The 27,220-nt window shown below is 41.3% G+C and overlaps 1 protein-coding gene across 1 annotated transcript in view; it reads right to left on the reverse strand.

Moving 5' to 3' along the window:
- LOC309398648 (cytochrome P450 2C20-like) overlaps positions 1 to 27,220 on the reverse strand; it is a 177,606-nt gene that overhangs the window by 21,746 nt on the left and 128,640 nt on the right. Inside the window, exon 3 of the mRNA XM_081965740.1 lies at positions 14,153 to 14,315. Coding sequence (XP_081821866.1) covers positions 14,153 to 14,315 — 163 coding nt within the window. The remainder of the gene's footprint in view (positions 1 to 14,152; positions 14,316 to 27,220) is intronic.

Here is a 27,220-nt window from a genome sequence, read left to right on the forward strand (position 1 = left end):
TTGTCTACTTCATTCCTTAAAAGATGGACTTCTATGACCCCTCTCCTGCCTGAGGAAGTATCCTTCAAATAACACAAATAGCTTTTGAACCCTTGTAGGACTTGAGGTGTTTCTTTCATCAGCTTTTGTCAGCTTGTTAGATATCATCCTTCAGCCTTGAATTCAGTACTATGAGGATAATGAAATACAAACTGCTTTAAACTGTGACTTCCAGGAGGGTTACACAGACTAGTCTCTCAGCCAGAACTACTAAACTCCTGATTCATCATACAATTATAATTTAAATAGTCAATATTTTCATTGTTTTATAAACTTTCCAAATCAATATCAAATTGTTTGTGAAGTACACTCTGTCCATCAGGTAATGGAAAGGAATATTTTTATCAATTCATTTATATCCAAGTCTAGTAATGAAAAACTGTCCGGTGGAAAAAGTGACACTGAAGAACACAATGTCTGGACACAAGCCAGAGCACAGAACAATTCAAATAACAAGGTCAAGATCAGAAGATGTGGAAAGACCTGGACCATATTATCCCCAGGACTTGGACACCACTGAATGGATAACATCATCACCACCACCATCATCACCTGGGATGAAGTACTTTCATCTTAGATGCTTATTGGAGATATTTATACAGTTATCCAGATATGGTATCTACATGCCTACCTTCTGTATTCTGAGAAGGAAGCAATCAATATAATCACGTGGGTTCTGGGGATCCAATGTGTTCCTGTGGAAATCCACCTTTTCACGGATATAATCGCGGAATTTTTCAATCTCAGCAAAAGACTTGATGTGTCGCCCCAAAAAGTATTCCGTTGTTTTTGGAAAAGTATTGTACACCTGCCACAGAGTACAAATTAAATAGTATGCCTGTTTGGTCATTATTGTGGAGGTTTAATACCCCAACTCTTCAGAGAGTAGCTTTTACTTTCATATTACTAATTGTCAACCCTCAGATAGGTCCAAGACCAGAAGACAAGAATCACAAGAATCTCAGTATGTTGACTTCCGGTTCCAGCTGCTGACGGCGACGGGCAGGTTCTGCTCGCCCCGCACTTTCCCGGTGGGCCCCTCACTCCTTGGGGGGCACAGGATGCCCCGTAGAGGCTCCTGCTGGAGGGGCGGCACCGCGGCGGATCCTCCGAGTCGGCGGCGGCTGGGGGGCCCCCCGCATCGCCCCAGGCACTGGGGAGCATGATGGGGTGGCGCTCCAGCGTCTTCACTGCGAGGCAGCGGGAAGAATAAACATTCAGAAGGACGCGGCTGCGGTGCGGTGAGACGGAATCCACTCTCCATTCCCTTTGTATATTCAAAAGAAATTGCCAGCTATTTAAAATCTCCTTTCGGCTTAGATTTGAGAAGCACGGCTGGAGGGAGGGGGATTCCCCCCCCCTCAGACAGGCAGCTGTTAACTATTGTTGCTCTCGGCCCTTGGGGGAGGAGGCAGGGAGAGAGCCAATTAATGATGCCGCGCTCTTAGCAAAGGTGAATTTTGGATTTAAACTTATAAGGGAATGATGATCTGGAAACTTTGGAAACTTTGAAACTTTTGTTATGCCTCCTAAGCCCGAAGCTGGCAGGGCAAGATGGCACACTTCCGTTGTCTTCATAAACAGTGAAAACTGACTCCACCTATAAAACTTCAGGCATCCGGTCTTTGTCTCCGTGCTACTCAGATAAATCTCTTGCTGTTTGTGACTTTTTGGACTCCCTGGACTGAAAAACTTTACTCTATTGCCAGTGTGATTAGAAAAATCCTCTTCTGCCTGGACCTTTTGTCTCCTGAACTCTCTTGGCAGTTCTACCTTTCTGACTGATCATTCTCTGTACTGACTGAACTCTATAATGTCACATAAAAAACCACCTCCTGGGAAGCCTGGCTTCGCTGCCTCTGCCCCGGCATCTACAACATCCAGTCCAAGTACACAATCAATGATAACATCTCTGATGCAGCCCAAAACCACTGAGGCTGAATTCCAACAAATGTTTCAACAAATTTTACAGGGACAAGAGGAGATTAAAAGACGACTAAAAGAGATGAAAGAAGAAATTAAAGAGAACCAGGACCAGATCAACAAAACCTCACAGAGACTGGATCTTTTGGAGGGTGGGACGGCTGAGGTGAGGGAGGGGATGGAAGGGGTGCAGAAGGGGAACAAAGAGCTTGACACCCAAGAGATGAAAATAGAATTTGAGAGAATGTCCTTTTACCTTAGAATTCAAAATGTGGTGGAGACAGATAATGAAGTTATAAGGGACTGTCAGGCCTGTAGTTATGTTCTTTTTAGGATCTTTGGCCTGCCACACTTTCTTATAATTTTCTATGCTGTTTCAATAGTGTAGTAGTTGGGAGGGGGGAATAGAAAGGAGTAGGATTGTGGAATGTATTGTTATGGATTTTCTTAGAAGCTCAAGGTCGTCTTTTGTCTCCGCACCTCGACACCTGGCCGGAAGAAGAGGGGTGTACATGCCAGCGTGGAAGATGAAGATTGGACCATGTGAATTATGGGGTGTGGGGATAGATGATGAACTTTTAAGCTTAGAGCCGAGGGAGTCTACTGTGCCACAGACGTCCGGATGTGAATCCCTTGTTGTGAAATGGGGCCCTGGGAGACAGTTGGGCCTGCTGATAGTATACCTGGCTCCTCGCTATACATCAGCGGCCCTGCCTGAACTCCTCGAGCTGATCGCATCGGTGGTGGTTGAGACCTCCAAACTTTTAGTGATGGGGGATTTTAACCTACCATCGATGGGAGAAGCATCAGAGGGGGTTCGGGAGTTCATGGCTTCCATGACAGCCATGGACCTGACCCAATTGATTCAGGGCCCGACACACGATGGAGGTCACACCCTGGACCTTGTTTTTGTCTCTGGCCAGTGGTTGAGTGATCTGGGAGGAGGGGATTTAACCATCACTCCCCTGTCATGGTCAGATCACTCACTCCTTCGTCTTGACTTCCCTGGTGCTACCTCCCGCTGCGGGGAGGCGGAACCGGAAAGCATTAGATGGTTCCGCCCCAGGTGCCTGATGGAACCATATAGGTTCCAGACGGAGCTTGGGCCACCACGTGTAACCCTGACCTGCCCCCGGGTAGACGACCTGGTGGTCGCATGGAATAATGCGACTACCGGGGCCTTGAACCGGGTGGCGCCTTTGCGGCCTCTCCGGCAGCAACGATCCACCCTGGCCCCTTGGTTTACCGAGGAGCTAAGGGTGATGAAATGCCGCAAGAGACGCCTAGAGAGTCGTTGGAGATCCTCCCGTTCCCAATTTGATCGAACACAGGCACGAGCCCATTTAAGGACGTACCTTGTGGCATTGAGAGTGGCCAAACGCCAATATTGTGCCACTCTCATTGCATCCGCAGAGAACCGCCCTGCCGCCCTGTTTCGGGTGTCCCGCTCCCTCTTGTTTCAGAGGCCGCGGGAGGCCCCTTTACAGGGCAGAGCAGAGGAATTTGGAAAATATCTGCAGGATAAAATCGCTCAAATCCGGAAGGATTGGGTCCCTGTCAGTGGTTCAATGGAGACGTCCGTGGCGAGTCTTGAGGAATCGACCTGGGAGGAGTTTGACTTGGTTGCCATCGAGGATTTGGACAGAATGCGTGGATGACTGCGACCCACCACATGTTTATTGGACCCATGCCCCTCCTGGCTTGTACTGGAATCCTGGGAGGTTACACGAGACTGGCTCCTGGGCCTAGTGAACGCTTCGTTGAGTGAGGGGTCTCTCCCGGCCGCCTTGAAAGAGGCGGTGGTGAGACCGTTGCTCAAGAAGCCTTCCCTGGACCCTCTGGAGCTGGCCAATTATCGTCCTGTCTCCAACCTTCCCTTTTTGGCGAAGGTTGTAGAGAGTGTGGTGGCTTACCAGTTTCCATGACATCTGGAGGAAAATGATCATCTAGACCCGCGCCAGTCCGGCTTCCGCCCCGGTCACAGCACGGAGACAGCCTTGGTCGCGTTGGTGGATGATCTCTGGAGGGCCAGAGATAGAGGTTGCTCCTCTATCCTGGTCCTATTAGACCTCTCGGCGGCTTTTGATACCATCGACCATGGTATCCTGCTGCGCCGGCTGGAGGGGTTGGGGGTCCGGGGCACCGTTTTGCGGTGGTTCGGCTCCTACCTTTCTGGCCGGACGCAGCGTGTGTTGGCAGGGGAGGAGAGGTCGACCCTACGCCCCCTTACTTGTGGGGTGCCACAGGGGTCGGTCCTCTTGCCACTCCTGTTCAACACATATATGAAGCCGCTGGGTGAGATCATCCGTGGTTTCGGGGTGGGTTATCATCTGTACGCTGATGATACTCAGCTGTACTTTTCCACCCCGAACCACCCCAACGAGGCCGTCGAAGTGATGTCCCGGTGTGTGGAAGCCGTACGGGTCTGGATGGATGGCAACCGACTCAAACTCAACCCCTCCAAGACGGAGTGGCTGTGGGTACCAGCTCCCCAGTTCAGCCAATTAATTCCATCATTGGCCACCGGGGGCATCCAACTCGCCCCCGTAGAGCGGGCGCGCAATTTGGGCGTCCTCCTGGATGCCCGGCTGTCCATGGATGACCTTGTGACAGCCGTGGCAAGGGGGACGTTCCACCAGGTTCGCCTGGTGCGCCAATTGCGCCCCCTACTGGACCGGGACGCCTTACGCATGGTCACTCATGCACTGGTGACGTCTCGCTTGGACTACTGTAACGCTCTCTACATGGGGCTTCCCTTGAAATGCACCCGGAGGCTACAGTTGGTCCAGAACGCAGCCACGTGGGTAGTTATGGGGAGTACTAGGTACTCCCATGTGACACAGTTCCTGCGCGAGCTGCACTAGCTTCCTGTGGTCTATCGGGTGCGTTTCAAGGTTTTGATAACGATCTTCAAAGCGCTCCATGGCTCAGGACCTAGTTACTTGTGGGATCGTATTCTGCCCCATACATCCCTGCGACCAATCCGCTCGCACAGAGAGGGTCTCCTCCAGGTGCCGTCCACCAGGCAGTGCCGGGGGGCGGTGCCTAGGAGTAGAGCCTTCTCTGTGGCGGGCCCAGCCCTGTGGAATGACCTCCCCCCGGATATTAGGAATACCTCTGACCTCCGCTCCTTTCGTGTAAAGCTCAAGACCCACCTATTTCAAGTAGCTGGCCTGGCTCAACTTTGATCCAACTATATCGCTCCTGACGGGTTTTTTATTTGGGGTATTTTAATTGTATTAAATTATTTAGGGGTTTTTAAACATTGTGTTTTTAATTGTTTTTTATTCATCAGCTCACCTCCTCCTTGTATATGTATATGTCTTGGTATACGTTTTTGTTATATGTATGTTTGTTTATATATTTATTTCCTATGTTTTATTGTACGCTGCCCCGAGTCCTTTGGGAGAGGGTGCGGCTAAGAAATAAATTTTTATTATTATTATTAAGTGCTACACGACCACCTGCACCGCGGAGTACTCGTTTATTTACATGACATCTTGATCTTCTCTGAGACCATGGAAGAACATGTGAAACTGGTACGGCAAGTCCTGAAAAAACTTCTAGCTGCCAAGCTTTATGCAAAATTGTCAAAGTGTGAATTCCACAAGACCTTGCTAGATTACCTGGGATATCGTATCTCCAATGAAGGAGTAGAAATGGACCCAGGAAAAGTGAAAGCGGTGTTAGATTGGAAACCTCCAAGCACTCGCAAACAATTACAAAGCTTCCTTGGATTTGCAAACTTTTATAGGCAGTTTATTCCAACCTTTGCTGAAATTGCCCTACCATTGACTGACCTATTAAGAACGCCCCCCCCCCTACTACACTAAAAGAAAACCAACCATTAAAATGGACAATCGACTGTCAAAAGGCTTTTGAGAAATTAAAACGGCTCTTTGCCCAAGAACCCATATTGCAACACCCCGATCCAGAGTGACCTTTCATAATCCAAACGGATGCCAGTGATGTCGCGATAGCCGCGGTGCTACTACAAAAGAATAAAGAAGGCCACCTCTTACCATGCGCTTACATCTCCAAGAAACACACCACTACGGAAAGAAGGTGGCCCATTTGGGAGAAGGAGGCATTCGCGATCAGGTGGAGCATGCTCACCTGGAGGCATCTCCTGGAAGGGGGGGATATACCGTTCGAGGTATGGACTGATCATAAAAACCTCAAAACTCTCCTTGCCCAAAGTTATCCTCCAAACAGGTCCGTTGGGCCCAATATTTCCAAAGGTTCAAATTTGAAATTAAACACATCCCCGCAGAGAAGAACTTGTTAGCAGATGCACTGTCGAGAAAACCCCAGTTTGACAGTAAGAAGGAAGAAATTTTCCACCCCATCATATCTCCTTCTCACCAAAAGGCAGCTCAAGTCACCAGTCGAAGCCATGATAAACTGAGAACTGAACTGAAAGCAGCCCTCCAGACAGACCCATGGTTCAACAACAACAAGGACATCCTAACGATTAATGATGGTGTAGCCTGGAAGGGATCCAAGCTGTACGTCCCTGCAGAGATGAGATTGCAAGTGCTACAGCGGAGTCATGATGCGAAACTAGGAGGTCATTTCGGATTCCTGAAAACTCTCCACCTCGCTAGACGTCAATTTTGGTGGCCAAAGATGAGGTCAGAGGTGGAAGATTATGTAAAAAGCTGTGCTACTTGTGCAACAATGAAAACCCATCCGGGAAAGCCCCCTGGACTACTACAACAAGTGGCCAACCCTAGTCGACCATGGGAAGAGATGGCAATGGACTTCATCGTCGAACTTCCAGATAGCAGTGGTAATAAAGTAATCTGGACAGTTATTGATTTGTTTTCCAAGCAAGCACACTTTATCGCTTGTTCAAGCCTACCATCTGCAAAGAAATTAGCGAAAATGTTTGTGAAACACATTTATCGCCTACATGGGGTTCCAAATAGGATCATTTCAGATCGCGGAGTTCAATTCACCGCCAAGTTCTGGAGAGAATTCCTAAAATCGATCGGGTCCACACAGGGACTCAGCTCAGCATTTCATCCCAGCACAAATGGGGTAGCAGAGAGGGCCAATGCGATGGTGGAACAGTACATCCGGTGTTATGTGGACTATCAGCAAGACAATTGGTCGGACTTGCTACCTTTCGCTGAAGTAGCATATAATAATGCGGTTCACAGCAGTACAGGATTAACTCCTTTCCAGATTACCAGTGGCATGGAATTCGTTCCCATGCCTGAACTACCTAAGGAACCTCCCTCCTCCATGTCCCTGGCTGGAGGCACTAAAGAAGGGATGGGAGAATACGAAAAAGGCACTAACAGATGCGGCAGAAGCCTACAAGAAGCAAGCTGATAAATATCGTTCCCTACAACCCCCCTTTCGAGTGGGGGACAAAGTTTTTTTGTCTACTAAATACATAAGATTAAAGATACCTAGTAAGAAATTAGGTCCAAAATTTCTAGGTCCTTTCCCAATAGAAAAGATAATTAACCCAGTTACAGTTCGACTCAGCCTACCCAGACTCTTAGGGAAAATTTACCCGGTATTCCATTGTAGCTTATTGAAGCCGGTAAGGGGGTCTAGCACGAGACCATCCACCCAACCGCCACCTCCTCCCGTAGTGGTAGAAGGGGAAACACATTATGAGGTGAAAAAAATATTAGATTCCAGGCTGTATAGGGGTCGCTTACAATATTTAGTGCATTGGAAGGGATACCCTTTGTCAGAAGCTACGTGGGTGAAAAGTTGGGATCTGAAAGCAGATAAATTAGTGAAACAATTCCATGAGAAGTTCCCTGATAAGCCAAAGGGTCCCCCTGGGGGAGGAAGAGGTGGTTAAATTTTAATAAGTTAACTTTTATGTTATTCTCTTTTCAGGAAACGTTTTTCTTTTGAGGAGAGGCCGCCTGTCAGGCCTGTAGTTATGTTCTTTTTAGGATCTTTGGCCTGCCACACTTTCTTATAATTTTCTATGCTGTTTCAATAGTGTAGTAGTTGGGGGGGGGGAATAGGATTAATGATAAGGAGTAGGATTGTGGAATGTATTGTTATGGATTTTCTTAGAAGCTCAAGGTCGTCTTTTGTCTCTGCACCTCAATACCTGGCCGGAAGAAGAGGGGTGTACATGCCAGCATGGAAGATGAAGATTGGACCATGTGATGAATTATGGGGTGTGGGGATAGATGATGAACTTTTAACTGGGTGAACTCACAGGATGTACGTTAGAGTTGAAATTTCACAGCATAATGCCAAAATGTCTGTCTTATTAAATTGGAGTTTTAAGGATCACTTTGCCTTGGACAATGATTTAATTCTGCATGATATTTGGAACGCTGACAGGGACATTATGACAAGTATTTTGGCTGAATACATTCAGAAAGAGAAACAACAGATGGGGTGGGAATTAGATTTGGTTTATAGAGTGAACTCAGCCTATGCTAGAACACACAACGTACCCAGGGAGGTACACATTAAATTTCTCAGAAAAATAACAAGAGATGAAATTCTGAGTACACAAAGGGGGCAAGCTTTGAAATACCAAGTTAGGGAAATAACCATCCTGAAACAGATCCCCAAGAAAGTGAGGGAGAAAAGAAAAAGCTATTCGCAATTAGCGAAGAAACTATACCAGAAGGGGGTGTGGTTCAGATGGTTGATGCCTGAAGGTATGCTAATATTCTGGGAGGACACAAGAGTTAGAATTAATACACCCATAGAGGCGCAGGCCTTTATGGAAAAAAATTAAGTACTCCTAGATAAATCAGATGATCCTACAACAGACATGCAGGACACGGGAGGGGCCGGAGCTCTGCTGGCGGGGGGAGAAGGGGCAATACCAAGAAAACTCAGATCACAAAAATGAGTAAGAAAATCCACTTGATATAAATTGATCGAAATTATTAACTGAATTTACATGCTGGCTATATATTGTTATTTAGTATTGAATTTTTTGTAATCGTATTCTATGAGTACGGAGGGAGGGGACTCCTGCCGCACATTGCAACTGCCAAAATTTGTAACCTTTCCTTTACCCCTTTCCTATATTATTTCTTAAAAAACCAATAAAACTTTGTGTTTTTTTAAAAAAAGAATCTCAGTATGTTGTCTTTAATTGTAGTCACAAGTAAATACAGCATCTAGAAATTATAATGGAAATGTATCTTTGTAATAAGTTAATTGAAGTGATGTCTCTTGGAAAGCATTCCCCCAGATCTCTCCTCACCTGGGTTGATTTCCATGCAGGAGATACTTTGTCAAGGGACTCACCTGCTCTTTTCCTAGACTCCCCCCACCCATCTCTCCTACAAAGGGATAATGGTGAAAATGGCCAAAGTCCTTGAAGACTGGAAGAAAGAAGTGTGCGCATAAACATATGGGAGTTGTCTGAAAAGCCATGACAAGGAGAGATGCACCTGTCTACAATCTAACATGATAATTAGCACTGCTAATATGATTTATAGCTGTATGTACACCATTGCACTTTAAAAAATATTATAATAGTTTGATTGTAAAATATAATAATTAGTTTGATTGTAATATTGACATTGTCCTTATATCATTAATTTATTGGCTGGGGATGATGGATGGATGTAATCTGTTAAAACAACAAGGAATTGTGCATGAGAACTAAAAACAACTTTTCAATCAAGAGGTAAAAGAACTGCAGTGAAATACTACTATTAGGAGACATATCCCCTCCGGTAAAGTTCCATGTTTGGGTTTCCCTGACTAGTTAAGAAATCAGTAATTCTAGAACAAGCAGATCAGGAACCAAAGGAGTTATGAAAGAAGGAAACGGTCTCCTAGGAAATAAGCCTAGCCAGGAAAGGTTTGCTGAGAATTAATATATGTTTGAATAGGTCAGTCCCACTGGATGTCTAGTTTGATAGCTCATGCTTAGTAGATCATTGCATTTAACCTTCGCACTTCTAATTTGGATATTTGTACACAAAGAGAGACCTATTAGGAAAAATGGGGTATCAGGAGGAGCATCAGAGAGGAAAAAGATACCATTCCTAGGAAACTATAAAGGAATCTTATTTGAGACTCCACAATCTCCTGGTTCTTTATGAAGGTGTGATCTTTGTAATCAAATCGATTTCCAAAGATTACTGCACAGATCACATTAGAAACAGCACTTGCACAACTTCTTCTTGGGTCAAAAGGCTGCCCTGCAACAAAGGCCAGAGAAATTTATGAGTGTGATCAATGAATGTGAATCTTCTCTTCCATGATTCTTACTACAAAATTGCAACAAAAAAGTTGTTCAGGCCAAAGACCTTGGGATGATTATTTTTTCCCTCTTATCTAAAAATGTAATATGATTGCAATATTAAAATATTATAGCCACTTTAATGGAGATACAAAGTATTGTTTCCATGTTCCACTTTGAAATCCACCAAGTTTTGGACTTTCAGATGACGTCAGGGTGATTTAAGCCACAAGGTTCAGGTCTCTGCATTCCTTATGCTGAACTCTTCCTGTTTGTGGGCTTGGGAGGGAGCCAAAGCTGCCCTGTAGAGGTGGTGAAGCAAAGAGGGGTACCCTGTGAGGTCAAGGGGAGTCACAGACCCACTGTCTGACCTGGGCTTTTTTTTCCCATCTCAGCCACAGTAAGAAGAAAGATAGCCAAAAGATGGCTGCCACAAAGCTGGGCCAACTGGTGCAGGAGTGAAGTAGGTGGTCTGTGCTGAAACTGGGGGAGAGGATTTTCTTTTTGCTTTAAATTTAACCCCAAGGAACAACTTAGAACTATCGGCTCAGATATTGTGTTAAATCAGTATCTAGGCACTTTGAGCAAATACCAGATTGGAAATGACAGGCACAGGAGAGAAAAATAACAAATTTTCAAATATACTGGAAATTGAACTCTTAAATTGGGGGAAAAAAGGTACTGGAAAGGCATTTCTAAATGCTGGAATTACTTACCCATGAAATTTATTCTGCTTTGATAACTGTTCTACAAACCAAAGGACATCAGAGTAACAATATTGAAATTTAAGTGGTGTGCCACCTGCTGATGAAAGGGAAAACTACATCTATATGAAAGACTGAAAATATATATTGGATTATTTTAAGATACCCTATGATTATTGGAGACTCAAATGTAAAAATGAGGAAATAATTCAACTAAAGGGATATTTGAATGTTATGCTAGAAGATTGAACCTGCAAAAGTGATGTAAAGAGGCTTTTGGCGACCTCTGGGACTATCTAAATGGAACTGAGTGTTCATATGTGGGTTTTAAAGAATTGGGACAAGTACACTCCCTGAAGGGTAATTTAAGGATTGAACAAATAGTTTCTGGTCTGTTGGATAAAAGTTAATCTTTAACTTTAACTTTAATAAGAGAAGAGGGAATATTAGTGTATACATTTTATAATAATAAAAGTAATAACAAGATATAATATGGAATAATTGAATAATGATGGACTATAGCCAAATATAAATATGTATTATTATTTCAAATGCATAAGTTGATTGAATGTAATAATTATGATTCATTTTATTTGTATTAGAATATATGACACCCAGGTGCCACACTGATCATGCATTTATATATATATATATATATATATATATATATATATATATATATATATATATATATATATATATATATATATATATATATATATATATATATATATATATATATATATATATATATATATATATATATATGTACACATATACATATATATACATACATACATACATACATACATACATACATTCATACACACACACACACACACAAACACACACACACACACACACACACACACACACACACACACACACACACACATATATATATATATATATATATATATATATATATATATTCTGAGGTTTTCGCGGGTGTTTGTATGTATGTCTTTGGTTGTTCGGGTTTTCTCCCGCGTAGAATTGGAAGTATCATCACGACGTTTCGATGAAGTCTCATTCATCATCTTCAGGCTGCTGCTTCCGGCTTGGTGCTTCTGGCTTGGTGCTTCCAGGAGCAATGTGAGATCTCAGCCGGTTCCTCTTTTTAACTGCCAGTGGGGGTTTGTGCTGATTGCGTGGGAGCTCCACCAAGTTTTCTTTTCCACCTTTAGATCACCTGTCTCATTCATCCATATGGTCCTTTGCTGGCTGCTGATTTTGCCTGATGTTTTATTTGGCACTATGTTCAAATTATTTTTAAGCAACATTTTTGCTTTTCCTTCCAGTTTTAACTGAGCACTTTGTTCCCTCCATCTCTTTCTTCTAATCTATCCAACACTTAATGCTTCCTAGGGTTTTGTATCTCTTAGTTCATACAACCACATTAAAATTTTACTATTTCTGAGCATGCTTCTAATTTTATAAAGCCAAATACTAATACAGGATAGAAAAGAGGGAGAAAAAGCTCAAAACTTCCTTTGTGTACTTTTCCTTTTGCTTCTGAACAATATTGCAAAAAGAAAAGAAAGAGGGGCACTCACTCCCTATCTATGTTTTTCTTTATTTTGTGCACTTAAGTGTAGAGGATTTGACATTCAGTGTAGAATCCAATTATCCGCTAACTTCACATAATACAACAAATCCTTTCCAGATTCTCTTTTTTTAACCTGTTGTAGTAGCCATTTCCTCCATCAGACAAAGGGCTTCCTCCCACACCCTCTCAGACATTCTTTTCTTCCCCATCCCAAAATCTCGTATGAACTGTCACATCACTTTCCATTTCTTCTTATCAGTATTGGCTATAACTGAAACCAAAGACACAGGAAACAGATCACAATGTGATATCAATCCTCAAATTTTGCAGAACTGCAAAAAAATACCCTGCTTCCCTGAAAATAAGACCTCCCCAGAGAATAAGCCTAATTGGGCTTTTGAGCACATGCGCTAAAGTAAGCCCTCCCAGGAAATAAGCCCTTTCCAAAAATATTGCAACAAAGCAGCAGCCATGAGGTGACCACGCTCGCCACTTCCTTCACCTCAAAAATCATAAGATGTCCCTGAAAAGAAGACCAAGTGCTTATTTCCGGGGTCACAAGAAAATAAGACCTTGTCTCATTTTCAGGGAAAATGTGCATTGCACATTTTTTCCTCTCCGCTTTTAAACTACACATGCCTTCATGCTTGTATTACTAGTCAGCTGAACTGCACATTTTTGATATTTCCTGTCAGGGTGTGAATTCCGCCCTGGAAATAATGAGAATGGATCTTGGCATATCCTTGAAGTATACTTTTGAAATAAGAAAAAATAAACCTGAGGCATAATCTAAGAAAAACTTTTTATTGTAAATAAAGTAAAAATACAAACTTACTAACTAATAATTACATCTTGGCAAAGAGTTCCTGTCTGCCTTGCAGACAGACAAAGGAAAAAAGGTAAAGAAAGGTTCGGAATGTAATGACATGCACAGTGAACCATTGCTGATAAGAGACAGTTCATTCTGCTGTATAACTCAGAATGTAGGCACAGCTGGCAAACCAAATAAACGCAGTGACATTTCCATTCCCGATTTTTGCTATATCAAAAGAACAATGAATGAAGTTGTGGAAGTAATGTCACAGGTTTCTGTAAGTGTGGTATGGTACAGGAAGAAATCCCTATACCAGACATGGAGAGAATTGTGTACTGAGATGCAATTTTCAGTGAGTCAAAAAAAAATTGGAGTTGCTTCAGTTCAGGTATTTTTGTGCAGTAGAGTTGTCCCCAATAAAAAGAACACAGTTTCAAGCTATGACTGCTAAGGTATGAGCCAACAAGTCACTGCCAAATATTAGCAGCCTCATAGATCTTCTCCACAGCAATCTGGCACCAACATAGTATTTGCCACCATTGTAACTGAGTCCATCATCTTCTTACTTTCATCTTTCCCACAATTACAACCCTCGCTAGAGAGTTAGGCCTTTGCACAAGCTGTCTGAAATATTAGAAATTGGTCGTTTGCTCTTCAATGTGTCCTTTTTGAAAAGTGTTTGTGAGAACCAGTTTAAGGGGAGATTATATTTTCTTGCAAGTAAACAACAATCTGGGCAGACTTCAGGAGTGGAAGAAAAATGGTGAAAAAACATTTCCTTCCACTTCATGAAGCATAACAAAATCAACATCTTTACAAAACCTGGTTTCAAGTGAATCATTCATAGCTATCAGTAATATAAATACTTTCAAATTACTTATTGAAACTAAAAAATAATAATAAGGAAATGAAAGATAGTGAACCTTTATTATTAAATAGTCGCCTCTTCAAAGGTGTTTGAATTCGCCCACTAAATTTTTCTGCATGATCTATCAAAGCATCTTTTACCACCGCATATCCATAAAGAGCAACCATTGGTTTTGATCCGATCCATACAGTAAATACAGGTCCATATTTTGCAGCAAGCTAAAGATAGAATTAGATGAAATTTCAGTTAATTAGGTGAAAAAGCATTTTTGTGTGAAATTATTCTAAGATATGCTTGAAATACTTCTTAAATTGGATAGAGAAAGACCTTCAACATGTTCAAGCAAAAGTTCAATAACTTTTAATGGCCAAAGAATGCAACAATATGATTATGTTCCATTACATGGCATATATCTCCTAATTAATGAGTGACAGACAGTGTTATATTATCCTTCATGGATATCTGTGGATTAGTGAACCTATCTTGTAGAGAATAGCATGAGCTGCTCCAGGTAAAACTCTGCTTTGGTTGCATTTCTGATGTACTAGCCCAGTGGTGGGTTTCAAAAAATTTTACTACCAATTCTGTGGCGTGGCTTATTTTGTAAGCGTGGCTTAGCAGTCATGTGACCATGTGGGAGTGGCTTGGTGGCCATGTGACTGGCTAGGAGTGACTTGGCAGTCATGTGATTGTGTGGGCATGGCCAATTTAGCCAACCATTTTGTCAATTTAGCAGTCCATTAAACAATATACAGCCGCCCATTTTCTATTCCTTTTAATACTGCATGAAGTTTTCTACCTTTTCAGCCAGAACTCACTTCTGTACTAGCCCCAAAGTAATAAAATGCAGCAGTTCTGTTTTTACCAGTTACATGAAATGTTATCTTTTACAAAGTTAAAACTAACCCTGATAATCCAAGCTAGTCTTTCTTTAGCTTACTAAAAATCTATGTGAAATCTAAGAAACATACCCAAAAAACATAAATAACTCAAACGCCTATATATAAAGCTCAAAGTTTATGGAAGAAATAGGATGAACTTGAAATATTAGATAAATATGATATAGTTGCCATCACTGAAATTTGGTGGGATGAAACTCATAACTGGAATGTACTGAGAGAAGGATACAAACTATTCAAAAGAAACCGACCTAACAAAAGAGGTATAGCTGCATTATATATAAAAGATCACTACATCTCTACAGAAATACACAAAACCAAGGATGAAAACCTCCTAGAATCCATATGGGAAAATGTAAGAGGAAAAAGAATGACATTGCTATAGATGTATCCTACAGGCCAACCAACCAATTTGTTAATCAATTAACAAATGTTAATGTACCACAGTAGTAATTGGAGACTTTAACTAACTTGATATCAACTGTGAGAAAAACTCTGCAGCAAGTTGGAGATTGAACAGATTTCTAGCCAAAGTTAGCTGACAACTTTGTCATCCGAAAAGTAGAGGAAGGGCCTAGAGCAGCGATGGTGAACCTTTTTTGGCTTGCGTGCCATAAGTGGGGGGAGCGCAGGGGGGGCGTGTGTAGGCGTGCCGCACCCATAATGCAATGCGCTCCCCCAGTGTGCATGCATGCACTACAGGCGCTCCCCCCGCCATTTTTGCATGCTTTTTTCACCCTCCCCAGGCTCCAGAGGCTTTGTAGGAGCCTGGAGAGGGCGAAAACAGCCTCCCTCCCCCCCCCGACGCTCTCCAGAGGCTTCAGGGACCATCAGGAGGCTTCCCTGATGCCTTCGGAGCTCTCAAAACGACCTTCCAAGGAAACCGGAAGTGACTTCTGGTTTGCTCGGATGGGTCGTTTTAAGCATTCCGAAGGATTCACGGAAGCTCATGAAGCCTCCGGAGGGCCTCAGTGGGGGGAGGCTCTTTTCACCCTCCCTAGGCTCATATAAAGCCTCTGGAGCTTGGGGAGGGTGAAAAATGGCATTTAAAAAGGGTGAAATCAGCTGGCCAGCATGCGCATGCGTGCCCTGACCAATGGCTCTGTGTGCCACCTGTGGCACACATGTCATAGTTCACCATCACTGGCCTAGAGGAAAAATAAAATGTGGACCTAGATTGTTTGGGCCAATATGCTGACTGATTCAGCCAATTCAGACCGGTTCAGGCAAACCAGTTGTTACATTTTTGTGAGGTTTGGAGAAATAGCTAATCATACCACTGGCTGCCACCCCTCAGCCCACCTGCCCCATCCTGCCCCACACAGTCACTCCTTATCTTGCCTCACCTACTTTGGCTGCAGCATAGGAATTTCTGCTCTCTTGCTCCCTTATGTCTAGCTCCCTTGCGTCAACCACGTGGCCCCCTGCGGCTCAGCCCACTTGCCTGCCTTTGCCCCAGCCCACCATACAACCCAGCTCCCTGCGAAGTCTTCCTTCATGATTCTCCCTTTCCTCCCACCCAGCACAGCTACCTGCCTGCCTGGTGAGCCTTCCTTCGCCTCTCACCTGGCCTGAGAAGGTAAGGCTGATGGTGGGGGAGGGAGATGAGTAGCTCTGAGCCTGCCGCACTTGGCCAAAGGACTGCCTGGGGTGGGAGATACATTGAGGATTGGTCATTTTTTGGGCCCGGCTCTCCCACAATCTTATTGGGTAGGCGGGTGGGCAAGCGCCAGCTTGCAGAGGGGTGATGCGAGTGGTGGAACCTCACAGCCACTGACCACTCCCATCTAGTGGCAGCCACAGCAGATGAGGCCCAGCAGTATGGAGAGTATGAGTGGAGGCGAGATGCAGGCTGGGGAAAGGGGACAAGTGGTGGTGGCTCAGTCTGGCTCACTATTCTCTCTGCCACCAGATATGGAAGTAAGGGCAGAACAGACAAGGATCGGGGGTTGAGGACATCTGGGAAAGCCAAACTGCTGCCTAGCCCAGAGCTTCTGGGCAGGTTGGGAAAGACAGTGGCTGGGGGCATGCGTGGCCAGCCTCTCTTTGTGACATGGGACAGGGGCAATGATTTCTTCAAAGGGGACTGGCCAGGAGCACCCGGTGAGTTCGGCCTAGGCTGGCTGGCTCACACAGAGTTCCTCCTGCCTTTCTCTCTGCAAGAAAGCCCTGGTGAGAAGAAGTGGCCCAACACATGCCTTCCTTCCATGCCCAGAATTCACCACATTCGCCTTCAAGTACTTGAAGTGTATCCCCCTACAGATCTCTGGGCTATACAAAACAAAAGCTTTCAACCATTCCGTAGAAAAATGTATGAGCTTGGTTGATCCCCTAAGGAAATGCTTCCATTTCTTAATATCCTTCTTAAAATGTCCTGCCCAGAATTTGATGGAACTGTAGCTTTCAGCTAAAACAGTGGTTTATATGCCTAAGTTGTTTTGTTTCACACTTCTTGTGATTTCGCACTGCCTGGAGTTGTGGTGGAGTTGGGTAACACCAACATTTAAATAATAAATAATAAAATATCCTGTTTAATCAGGATACAGCACTGAAGTCAAAGTCTAAAAAGATTTCTCAGCTCATCTTTGCCTTCAAACTGGGAAAAGCAGCCGCCTGCCAGAGAGCAGCTCCAGGAGCAGGAGCCCACAGCCTCAGCAGGCCAGCGGCAGAAAGGGCCTGGCACCTTAGTGATGACCTATCTAGACATTCACAATGCGGTTATGACAGCCAGGTGAGCGAGCACTGGCCCACTCTTGGTGGGTGGGTGGCCTCGGCTTCAGGGCTCGGAAGAAGGGAGTGTCTTCCTGGGGAAACCCAGTGGCCCTCTGCCTTCCCTGTCTTCTCTGCCATCCTTCTCTTGGGTGTTATGGCCTTTGCTCTGTGAATGCGCCGTTCTTTTCCATTACCCAGGCAAAGATTGGAGATGCATATAACCAGACGCCTCTTCTCTTTGGGATCCTTACAGAGGACTCCAGTTTGGTGATTTAATGAGAAATATTTTTATTTCTAAGTTGGAGGTCATTGTATAATATGTGAGCATTTGCTTCTCCAAAGAGCTTTAGTTGTTATGTATCATAATGTGTGTTTAAATGCGGTAATAATGTTAGGACATGTACACTTAGTGCAGTGACATTTTTTTTTCCAAAAACTTTTTTATTTATTTTTAATTTTCAAAACAATCATAAAAATCCTACTTCTTTACATCCTGTAGAAAGTGTATCAGTTGGTTACAAACGGTTTTTGTGCATCTCTTCCACCGTCATCAAGTGTAATTCATATTAACTCTAGTATCTGAACTCAAATGTTTAAACATATTACCATCATCATACCTCCACTTTTATTTGACTATAATTGTTTAAACGTCCTTCATCATGAAATATAGCAAAATTTAATACATAACCACATACTGGCATTTCATTTACTTATTTATAAAATCCTCCATTAACATTAAATCTTTATATCCTATTCTAGCTAAACATCCATAATATTTAATAACAAGGTTTTCTAATCCTCCTTTTCAAATCGCTGTTTACAATTTACATCAGATTTCCTTATATTATACCCAAACATATATATAGATTATTATTATTATCCTTTCTTTATTTGGCTATATTCTATGTCACAACATTTTCCCCCTAATAATCAAAACTTAACTATGTCTAATTTAGTCTCTCTTTTTTATTGTTGTTGTTGTTGTTGTTGTTGTTGTTGTTGTTGTTGTTGTTGTTATTATTATTATTATTATTATTATTATTATTATTATTATTATTATTATTATTATTATTAACCTTTATATATAATCTTGGGTATCATTCAATATTCATATCCAATTATTGCTTATCATAACACTACACATTGTATACAGTATTATCATTATCAATTTTTTATTTGACTATACCTATTGTCACTAAGTTTCACTAGGTTTAGCTAGTAGTTTTAAATTATATTCTTCCATCTATCAACCTGTATCTTTCCAATAACAAAACAATCTTATGTCCTTTGCCATTTGTGGTATCAATCTTCTAAGCTTCTTCTTAATCAGCTTTGTATGGACTAGTCCTAGCAACTCCTTGCTTTTAAGATCTCTCATATAATCCTGATGCCCTCTTCTTCTTTATTCCACTTGTCTTTAGTTGTCAGCAGTGTTATCCATATTTTCGTTAATAAAGTTTCATAGTCCATAAATTCTTTACTTTTTTCTTCTTCTTCTTTGTCTTGTCCTTTGAAATAGGTTTTTTTAAGTTAAAACATGGATTCACAAAAGCCGTTTTCCCCCTTCTTCTCTGGTTGAAAACACGCTTCAAAGGGACATTTGGCTTACCCCTATCGTTCTGTAATGAGCCATCAAAACAAACCACAAAGAAAGGGAAAAGTTCCTCTTGAATAAACAAGCTCCAATCAACAAAACCTCCAGGCAGGTAGCACTTTTAAAATATTTCTTTTTTTATATCTGTTTTATATTTCAAATTAGAAAAAGAGGTCCAGCCTTTAAATGAATTTAAAAATAATAATACCCACTGCGATGAAAGAGGAAAGCTTTGGTTTATAAATCTCCGAGAGTCACAGAAAAAAAAGATAAAAACAGAAGACTTAATCCGCCCATTTTAAAAAGCTTGTAAAGGTTTCATCAATGAAGATAGCCTTGGCTGGATTATTTGTCACCGGCTTGAAGAAATTTATCTTGCTTCTTTCGGGGATTTTGCGATATCCCCGAGTTCAGAAAGACGTATTCTTCCTGTTCACTGTTTCTACGGGACAGTTTAGATCTGTTTGGACCCCCCCCCCAGTGGCAAAAGTGTTGATTGCGATCTCAGAGCATTGACATCGCACATTGTGTCATCGCGACTTCGCCCCCCCCCTTAGTGAAGTGACATTGAGTTGGCCATGCCCACCCAGTCACATGACACACATACCCAGTCACACCCACCCACCCAGTCATTAGGGCACAGAACTGGTTGTTAAATTATTTGAATCCCACCACTGGAGCGGGGGGAGGAACCCCAAGATTCTGTTTTAGGCCCAGTACTCTTCACCATTTTCAAAAACAGTTTAGATGCTTCTTCCCATTTGCTTATTGCTTTGGCTGCTTTTCCTTGCTGAGCTATTTTGACGGTTTCACCTTAAAGTTATTTGCACTTTTTCTCTGACTTCTTATATGGTATGTGTTCTTCTGCAATTCCAATAATGGTCAATTGCATTTCCTGCAACAGTTCATCAGGCATCTTCTCAGCAGTGTACAGTTGTTCAAACCCATTTTTCACCTTAGTTGTATATGTAGAAGGGATTTTGGCAACATCAAATATCTTTGGAGAAGTACAATAGTTAGTTAACCTTACCTTTTTATAGGATTTATTCAGAGGTAAAACATCTTGCTGAAATATGTTCCCCAGAATAGGCCATAGAGCAAGTCCAGGGGGAAGCTGCCCTTTTCTCTTGTACAATTGGAAAGATGCGAAAAGGGTGAAAATTATAGAGAGAAGAAGCAGAACTCCTGCCCATGTCAGATCCATTCTCTTCTGAGTTCTTTTCCTCTTCAAAAATCCCAGAAGCTGAGGATACAAGAGTTAGAATCAATACACCCATAGAGGCGCAGGCCTTTATGGAAAAAAATAAAGCACTCCTAGATAAATCAGATGATCCTACAACAGACATGCAAGACACGGGAGGGGCCGGAGATCTGCTGGCGGGGGGAGAAGGGGCAATATCGAGAAAACTCAGATCACAAAAATGAGTAAGAAAATCTGCTTGATATAAACTGATTGAAATTATTAATAGAATTTATATGCTGACTATATATTGCTATTTAGTATCGAATTTTCTGTAAATGTACACTATGAGTATGGAGGGAGGGGACACCTGCCGCACATTGCAACTGCCAAAATTTGTAACCTTTCCATTACCCCTTTCCTTTTTTATTTCTTAAAAAAACCAATAAAATTTTGTTTTTTTTAAAAAAAATCCCAGAAGCTGTTTAAATGAGACACGGTTGAAAGAAGAAGGCGGCCAACTGAAGCCATTATCTAATCTAAATTCCATTCTTCCTCTAACTTTTTTTTAAACAATGTTTTCTTTTATTTCTATCGCTACAGGGCAATTATTATTTTTTTATTGAAAAGTTTTAGTAGAATTTACAGATATTTCCCCTTCTCCTTCCCTCCCTCCACCCCAACCTTGCCACCCCTCCAACCCTCCCCCCCCAACTTCCCAGAGCAAAATCCAGGGTATAAACATTTAACAATCATACACTAACATAAGCTAACTAACTATAACATCTTACCTCCCTCTTGTACTTTAACTCCCCTTTTATTAAGCTAAATTTGGATAAACTATAACATTCCTTATTCATTCATAAGCTAATTGAAGTTCCTTAGTCCAATGTTTATTTGAATATAGTCAATCCATCTTCTCCATTCCAACTTGTGTTTCTCCTCTGAATAGTCTTTCCAATATGCTGAAATTTTAGCCGTCTCTGCTAAATTAACTACTTTTAACGTCCAATCTTGAATAGTAAGCAATTCTTCCTTCTTCCAGCAATCTTGTTGCCATTATCAAATTCAGAATCAAATTAGTCTCTATAATTGTGCAGTCTGTAATTATACCTAGCAAAAACAACTGAAGAGTGAACTTTATCCTCTTTTTGTGAATATTTTAAATAATACCACTATATTTTTATCCAAAATGCTTTAGCTTCTTTACAAGTCCATCGTATGTAATAATACATAGCATCAACACAATCACATTTCCAACATTTAGGTTATAAATTGGGATACACACAAGCTAACTTTTTAAGATCTAAAGACCGTCTATAAAACATCCTATAAAAACTCTCTATCAGGTTTTAATCTTGCATAAATTTTTCATTTCTTACCCAAATCTTTTCCCATATTGCCATCATTATTAGACAAAATTATCAATACCTTTCTACCATTCTTCCATATTTGCATCTTATTTTTTTCCTTTTTTAAAAATCTTGGTATCATTTAAAGAAAAAATAAAAACTTAAACAAGACTTTCATTTTACTACTATTATCCTTCCCAGCAAAAACTATTGTAGGTTCTCCCATTTATCCATCTCTATCTATATTTTGTGCCATAATGGTCATAATTATACTTATGTAATCTCCCATTTAAAATTGTAATATAAAATCCTAAGTGGATAACCTTTTTTACTATCTCACATCCTGTTATTTTTCTGATTCTTCTTCTGGATTTATCCTGGGGATGGTGCATATCCAGCCTTTAGTACATTACTGTAAAAATCTTTTGCCTTCCAAACTGAGTTAAGACGATATCTTTCTTCTAAATAATTCACCACCAATCCGGCTGGGGCCTCCCATCTATACTGCATCTGGCGATTTCTAAGTTCATCAACTAGGAATGCATAATCCTTTCTGGATCTCACTATTTTAAAAGGAATTTCCTTCAGTACTGCCACCTCCTGTCCTGCCACCTGTAGTTTTCTTTCTTAAGTCGCTTGTAATATTCCATTCCTTGTTTTCCTGGTAACAAGGTACATTACAATATCTCTTGGTAGTTGTCTTTGTCTGGCAATCCATTAATTAACACGATAATTTTTTTCAATCTGCCAATCATATTCTGCTTTTGGTTCATCAATTAATTGAGCAAAAGCTTCTGCAAAGATTTCTTTCAAATTTTCTTGATTATCTTCTTTCAAGCCTCTTATTCTCAAAGCAAATTCCATTGCTCTGTATTGTATAATTGTAACTTCTGCCTCTGATTTTTCAATCTTGATTTGAATCTCATCAACTTTATTCTCCAAATTCACATTAGACTGGGTAATTTCTTCCACCCTGTCGCCCAATGATGTTACAAAGGCAAACAAACCCTTAAACACATCGACTATATCCTCTCTTATTTGTTGATTACGGGTTTGAATTAAGTCCTTAATTTCAGACATTTCATCAGACACATCTTTAAGGGCAAATGTAATTTTTTTCTTGCAGAAATAAGGCTTATGCCTTTAAAGTGCCTTGGAGAGCTTCAAATGTCATTGTTTGTGTATCCCCCCAAAATAATAAAGACTGCAATTCAGGTGGCTGGGCCAGGTGACTTCCAGCACTCTTAGAGGCACTTATTTTGATTTATTTTGAAGGCATTTCCGAATATTCAAATCACACTTTTCAACAACCAAATTATTGAGTCCAAAAAATCCACTTAATCCTCAAACTTGTTAAATCTTATAGCTCATTAGTAAACCAAAACCGTTTTCTTTAATCTTCAGCTCTTGAGTCTTTTAACGACGTTAACCAAACCTTAACAAATACTTTCCTTTTAAGTATTGCTTTGATCACACCCTTTGACTTGCAGACGCCATCTTTATTACCCTTTGTTCTCCTCAATCTTCACAGAGGAAGTGATACTGCGTCGGAGTTAAAGTTTATACTTGCAATTGTAATCGCTCCTGTTTTTGCTCTGCCTGCTTCTTATTCAATTGTAGATTAAAACATTGATTGCAGGGGTGGTCGTGGTGTTTTGTTTTTGCTGCAGCAGAAGCATCCCGAGATGTGGAGCCTTGTCAGGCTACTGGGGGGCTCTCACCCTTCGAGCCCCAGAATTGCTCCTGGGGGTCTATGGGGAGCTCTACCCTTGACCGACTGCTCTCCTTCCCCTCTTTTCCCAAGGGGGGAATTTTCAAGCCTCTTTACAGCTGATTTATGCTGTTCTAGCAGCTTAAACGCAATCACGTGGCTGGCGTTCCCAAAGGAACGTCCTTCAACGCCTACAATGCCACCGGAACTACAGGGCAATTATTTACCAACACTCCTAACTTCACACTTTAAAGACAAATAAATTACAGGTTCTATACACTTTTTGGGAAAGCATGGTGTGTATAAAAGTGGAGTTCACAAAACAGACATCTGCCTTTTATGTAACTATCCAAGCTGAGGATCTGAAGATAATTGCTGGCCACTGGAAGTGTAAAAAAAAAATTCAGCAAGACTTTGAACTCAAATTGCACAATGATGTTATGCCATTTAGGATTTAAAGGTCATTTAAAACTTACTTTAAATCTCTTATTGGGAAACAGATTACTAATTTCAGAATGGTTGGAAATGGGAAATTCACTCATTGAAGCCATAAATGTGCATAAAGTATTTACATGTATGTGGAGGTGAGACTTAACTTGTAAACTTCCAAGAGTTGCTGACCCGTGCTGCCCTATTTACAAATTACAGGATATGAAAGAGCAATTCATTAACATTTATTTATTTACTTTCTTATCAGATTTATGTCACTGCCTATCTCACAAGAAGTGATTCTAGGTTGTGTATAGCAGGGGTCCGAAACCCCCAGTCCGTGGACCAGCACAGAGCTGTGGCATGTCAGAAATCAGGCCACACAAACAGGCGAAGCCGCATCCGCAGAGTGTAGGCAGCACGCAAAACCACACTCCCTCTGATTCATGGAGAAACCAAAGATTGGGGGCTGCTCGTGTATAGCAAAGAAGGTATAAAAATAACATGCTGAAACCAATCATATTCACGGACACAAACATAGATTCACACATACACAATTCAATTAGCAGAAGAGCAACCTCAAAATGTGACCAGTCCTTTCATGACAAAACCAGGTGTTGAGGGATTTCTGGAAAATAAGGAGGGATAGAGCTGAGCTGACTGAGCTGATGGAGGAGAATGCTCCTTTAGGAAAAGCCTGCTTCCTTGGGTCACCATGTGCAGTTCTCTAAGAGATGGAAAACCTCCCCCCCACCAAGCACCCCTCTCTTGCCTGGTTTGATCAATGAGCAGATGAGTGGTGGGATTCAAATTGTTTTACTACTGGTTCTGTGAGAGTGGCTTAATGGGTGTGGTATGTCAGTGGGCGTGTCTTGGTGGGCGTGGCTGGAAGGATACTTTAAAACCTCAATTTCCTTCCGATCAGCTGGGACTCAGGAGGCAAAGAATAGATGGGGGCGGGGCCAGTCAGAGGTGGTATTTACCAGTTCTCTGAAGTACTCAAAATTTTCACTAACGGTTCTCCAGAACTTGTCAGAACCTGCTGAATAACCACCTCTGTAGCAGATGTAATTGTGAAGAGGCAGTCCTTCAGATAACCCAAATAACTTTTGAATTCTGTGAGTCTTAAATTTTTTCCTGTCACCAGCTTGTTATGGTATTGAATTCAGTACTGTGAGCACTGACTGAATGCAAACTGCCTGCGATAAAAATAAACTTGATTTTCAATTCCCCAAATCCTTTTAAAAATTGCTTCAACAGACTTGAGGTTTGAGCCAGTTTAAAGTAACACCACAAAGGAATGTCTACTGTGCCTAACAGGAGGAGATTTACCAACTAACATTAAATTATGGTTTTTCTATATTAATAATTTATTCATGAAAAGATAAGTACCATTTAATCTTATTACCCTGTATTTTCTAATTTCAAGCCTGAAAAATGTGAAGCGATAGTTTTGTTTTTACCAGTAGGTTTTAAATATTTTAGAAGGAAAAGAAGAAAAAATCTCAGCCCAATTATCCACAGCACCTATAATTCAGCAAGAAGGATTTCCTTAGAATTTAAGATCTTATATTAGGATCACATATGCATTTTTGGAAAAATATATCTAAAATAATTGCTTCATCTAATCCTTCAAATCATGTACTTATTTGATTAGTCCATGTCCTGAATTCTAGACAATCTGCAAATTAAAACGTTTCTTGCCTTTGCCTTTTTCTACTGTTTATGAAGAGTGAATTGTGTTTCACTGTCCCTGGTGGGGTCACCAGCAAAAGGTAGTTCATGCAGGAAGAATTCACCTGAAATGTGACTGGGTGGACTTTAGAAATCTCTTCAAGGTTGGTTAGATTTTAATGTTTATAAAACAGTGGAACCCAATATGAACTGAGTCTTTTACTTTGAAACATATTCTGTCCTGTCTCCATAATTTTTATATTTGTTTAACACCCATTTCACAAACTGTATTTTCCTGGCTTTATGTAGCTTATGGTTAAGTGACTCTCTATTTAGTGCCTGCTTTGGTCCAGACAATTCAAATACTCTAATTATCCATCATGGTCCATTATGAGGAAAAAAGCAGACCTTCTTTTACAAATCAGAGATGATCCCTCTGCTTGTTTTATGAATAGCTTTCTCTCGTGGATGTTTTGAGTCGTATACCAAGAGTTACATAGATAGGTCAGTAAAGGTATTTGGTCCTTAGGAAGAGGCCTAATTGTATTAGGAGGAGGAATTGTGTCTCCAATAGTCACATTCATTGTTTGGATATGGCCAGCTTTAGTGATGGTCAAAAAAGACTTGCTTATGTAATAACTCACTTACTAGAACAGCACATTCCCTAATTTCTTTCAGAAGGATCAGAACAACAAATGTAATAGTGCTCGGAAGTTTCAGTCAGTCCAAAATATTGAAAGAATATTATGAAAGGTCTAAGACTACCAAATTAGATGATATTTATGGTACTTGATAGCAGAGAAACTCAGCAGAAAATTTGCTGTTCAGTACTACAAGACACTCTGGATCAATGAAGTAAGCTCTTTTCCTTCATTATTCTCATTTGTTGCACTGTAATCTGAATGTTTTCAGAGAGAATGAGGTAGAAATCAGGATAAAGAGACATCACATAATCTAATATCTTTCTACCTTTCTCCCATTCCCACTAGTGGAGTGTTGTGCCATTTTCCCATTTGAATCGCTTTCTCTCAGAATATGGAATGATAATTCTGCATTACATTTTTTTTTCTACAAGAATTTTGGTTAGCAGCTCTGTTTTCCCTTCTAGATTTTTATTAAGTTTATTTAATCAATATCTTTTCATTTTGGAATTGTTCTAGCTGGGAGAACACGGGTAGACAAACTGAGGCGAGCCAGGACTTAACAAATGCTAACAGTTTATTGCTAACAGGTTGCCACACGCGGCACTTCGCATTTCGGGCGTTTCAGCTAACAGGCAACAGCTGAGCCCGGTTTTGACAGCCCTTTGTATATGCCGGCTGTCAAGCGGTCAGCCAATCAGCGTTGAGCACAACGCCCCCTAGTGAAACGGACCAGAGGGAAAACTTATGATACATAACAGGAATGATGATTCTTCAAGATTCCCAACAGAAGCTTCTTTTCCCATTGCCTGGATAATGAATTTCACTTCTGCAAAATCCAGTTCAGATTTTTCACATGTTTCTAACCAGACAGATTTTTGAAATCATCCTTCTAGATTTTGCTATAGTTTTGCAAAAGGTGAGAAGAACA

This window comes from Natrix helvetica (assembly GCF_964273705.1).
Source record: "Natrix helvetica genome assembly, chromosome: 1".
NCBI lineage: Eukaryota > Metazoa > Chordata > Lepidosauria > Squamata > Natricidae > Natrix > Natrix helvetica.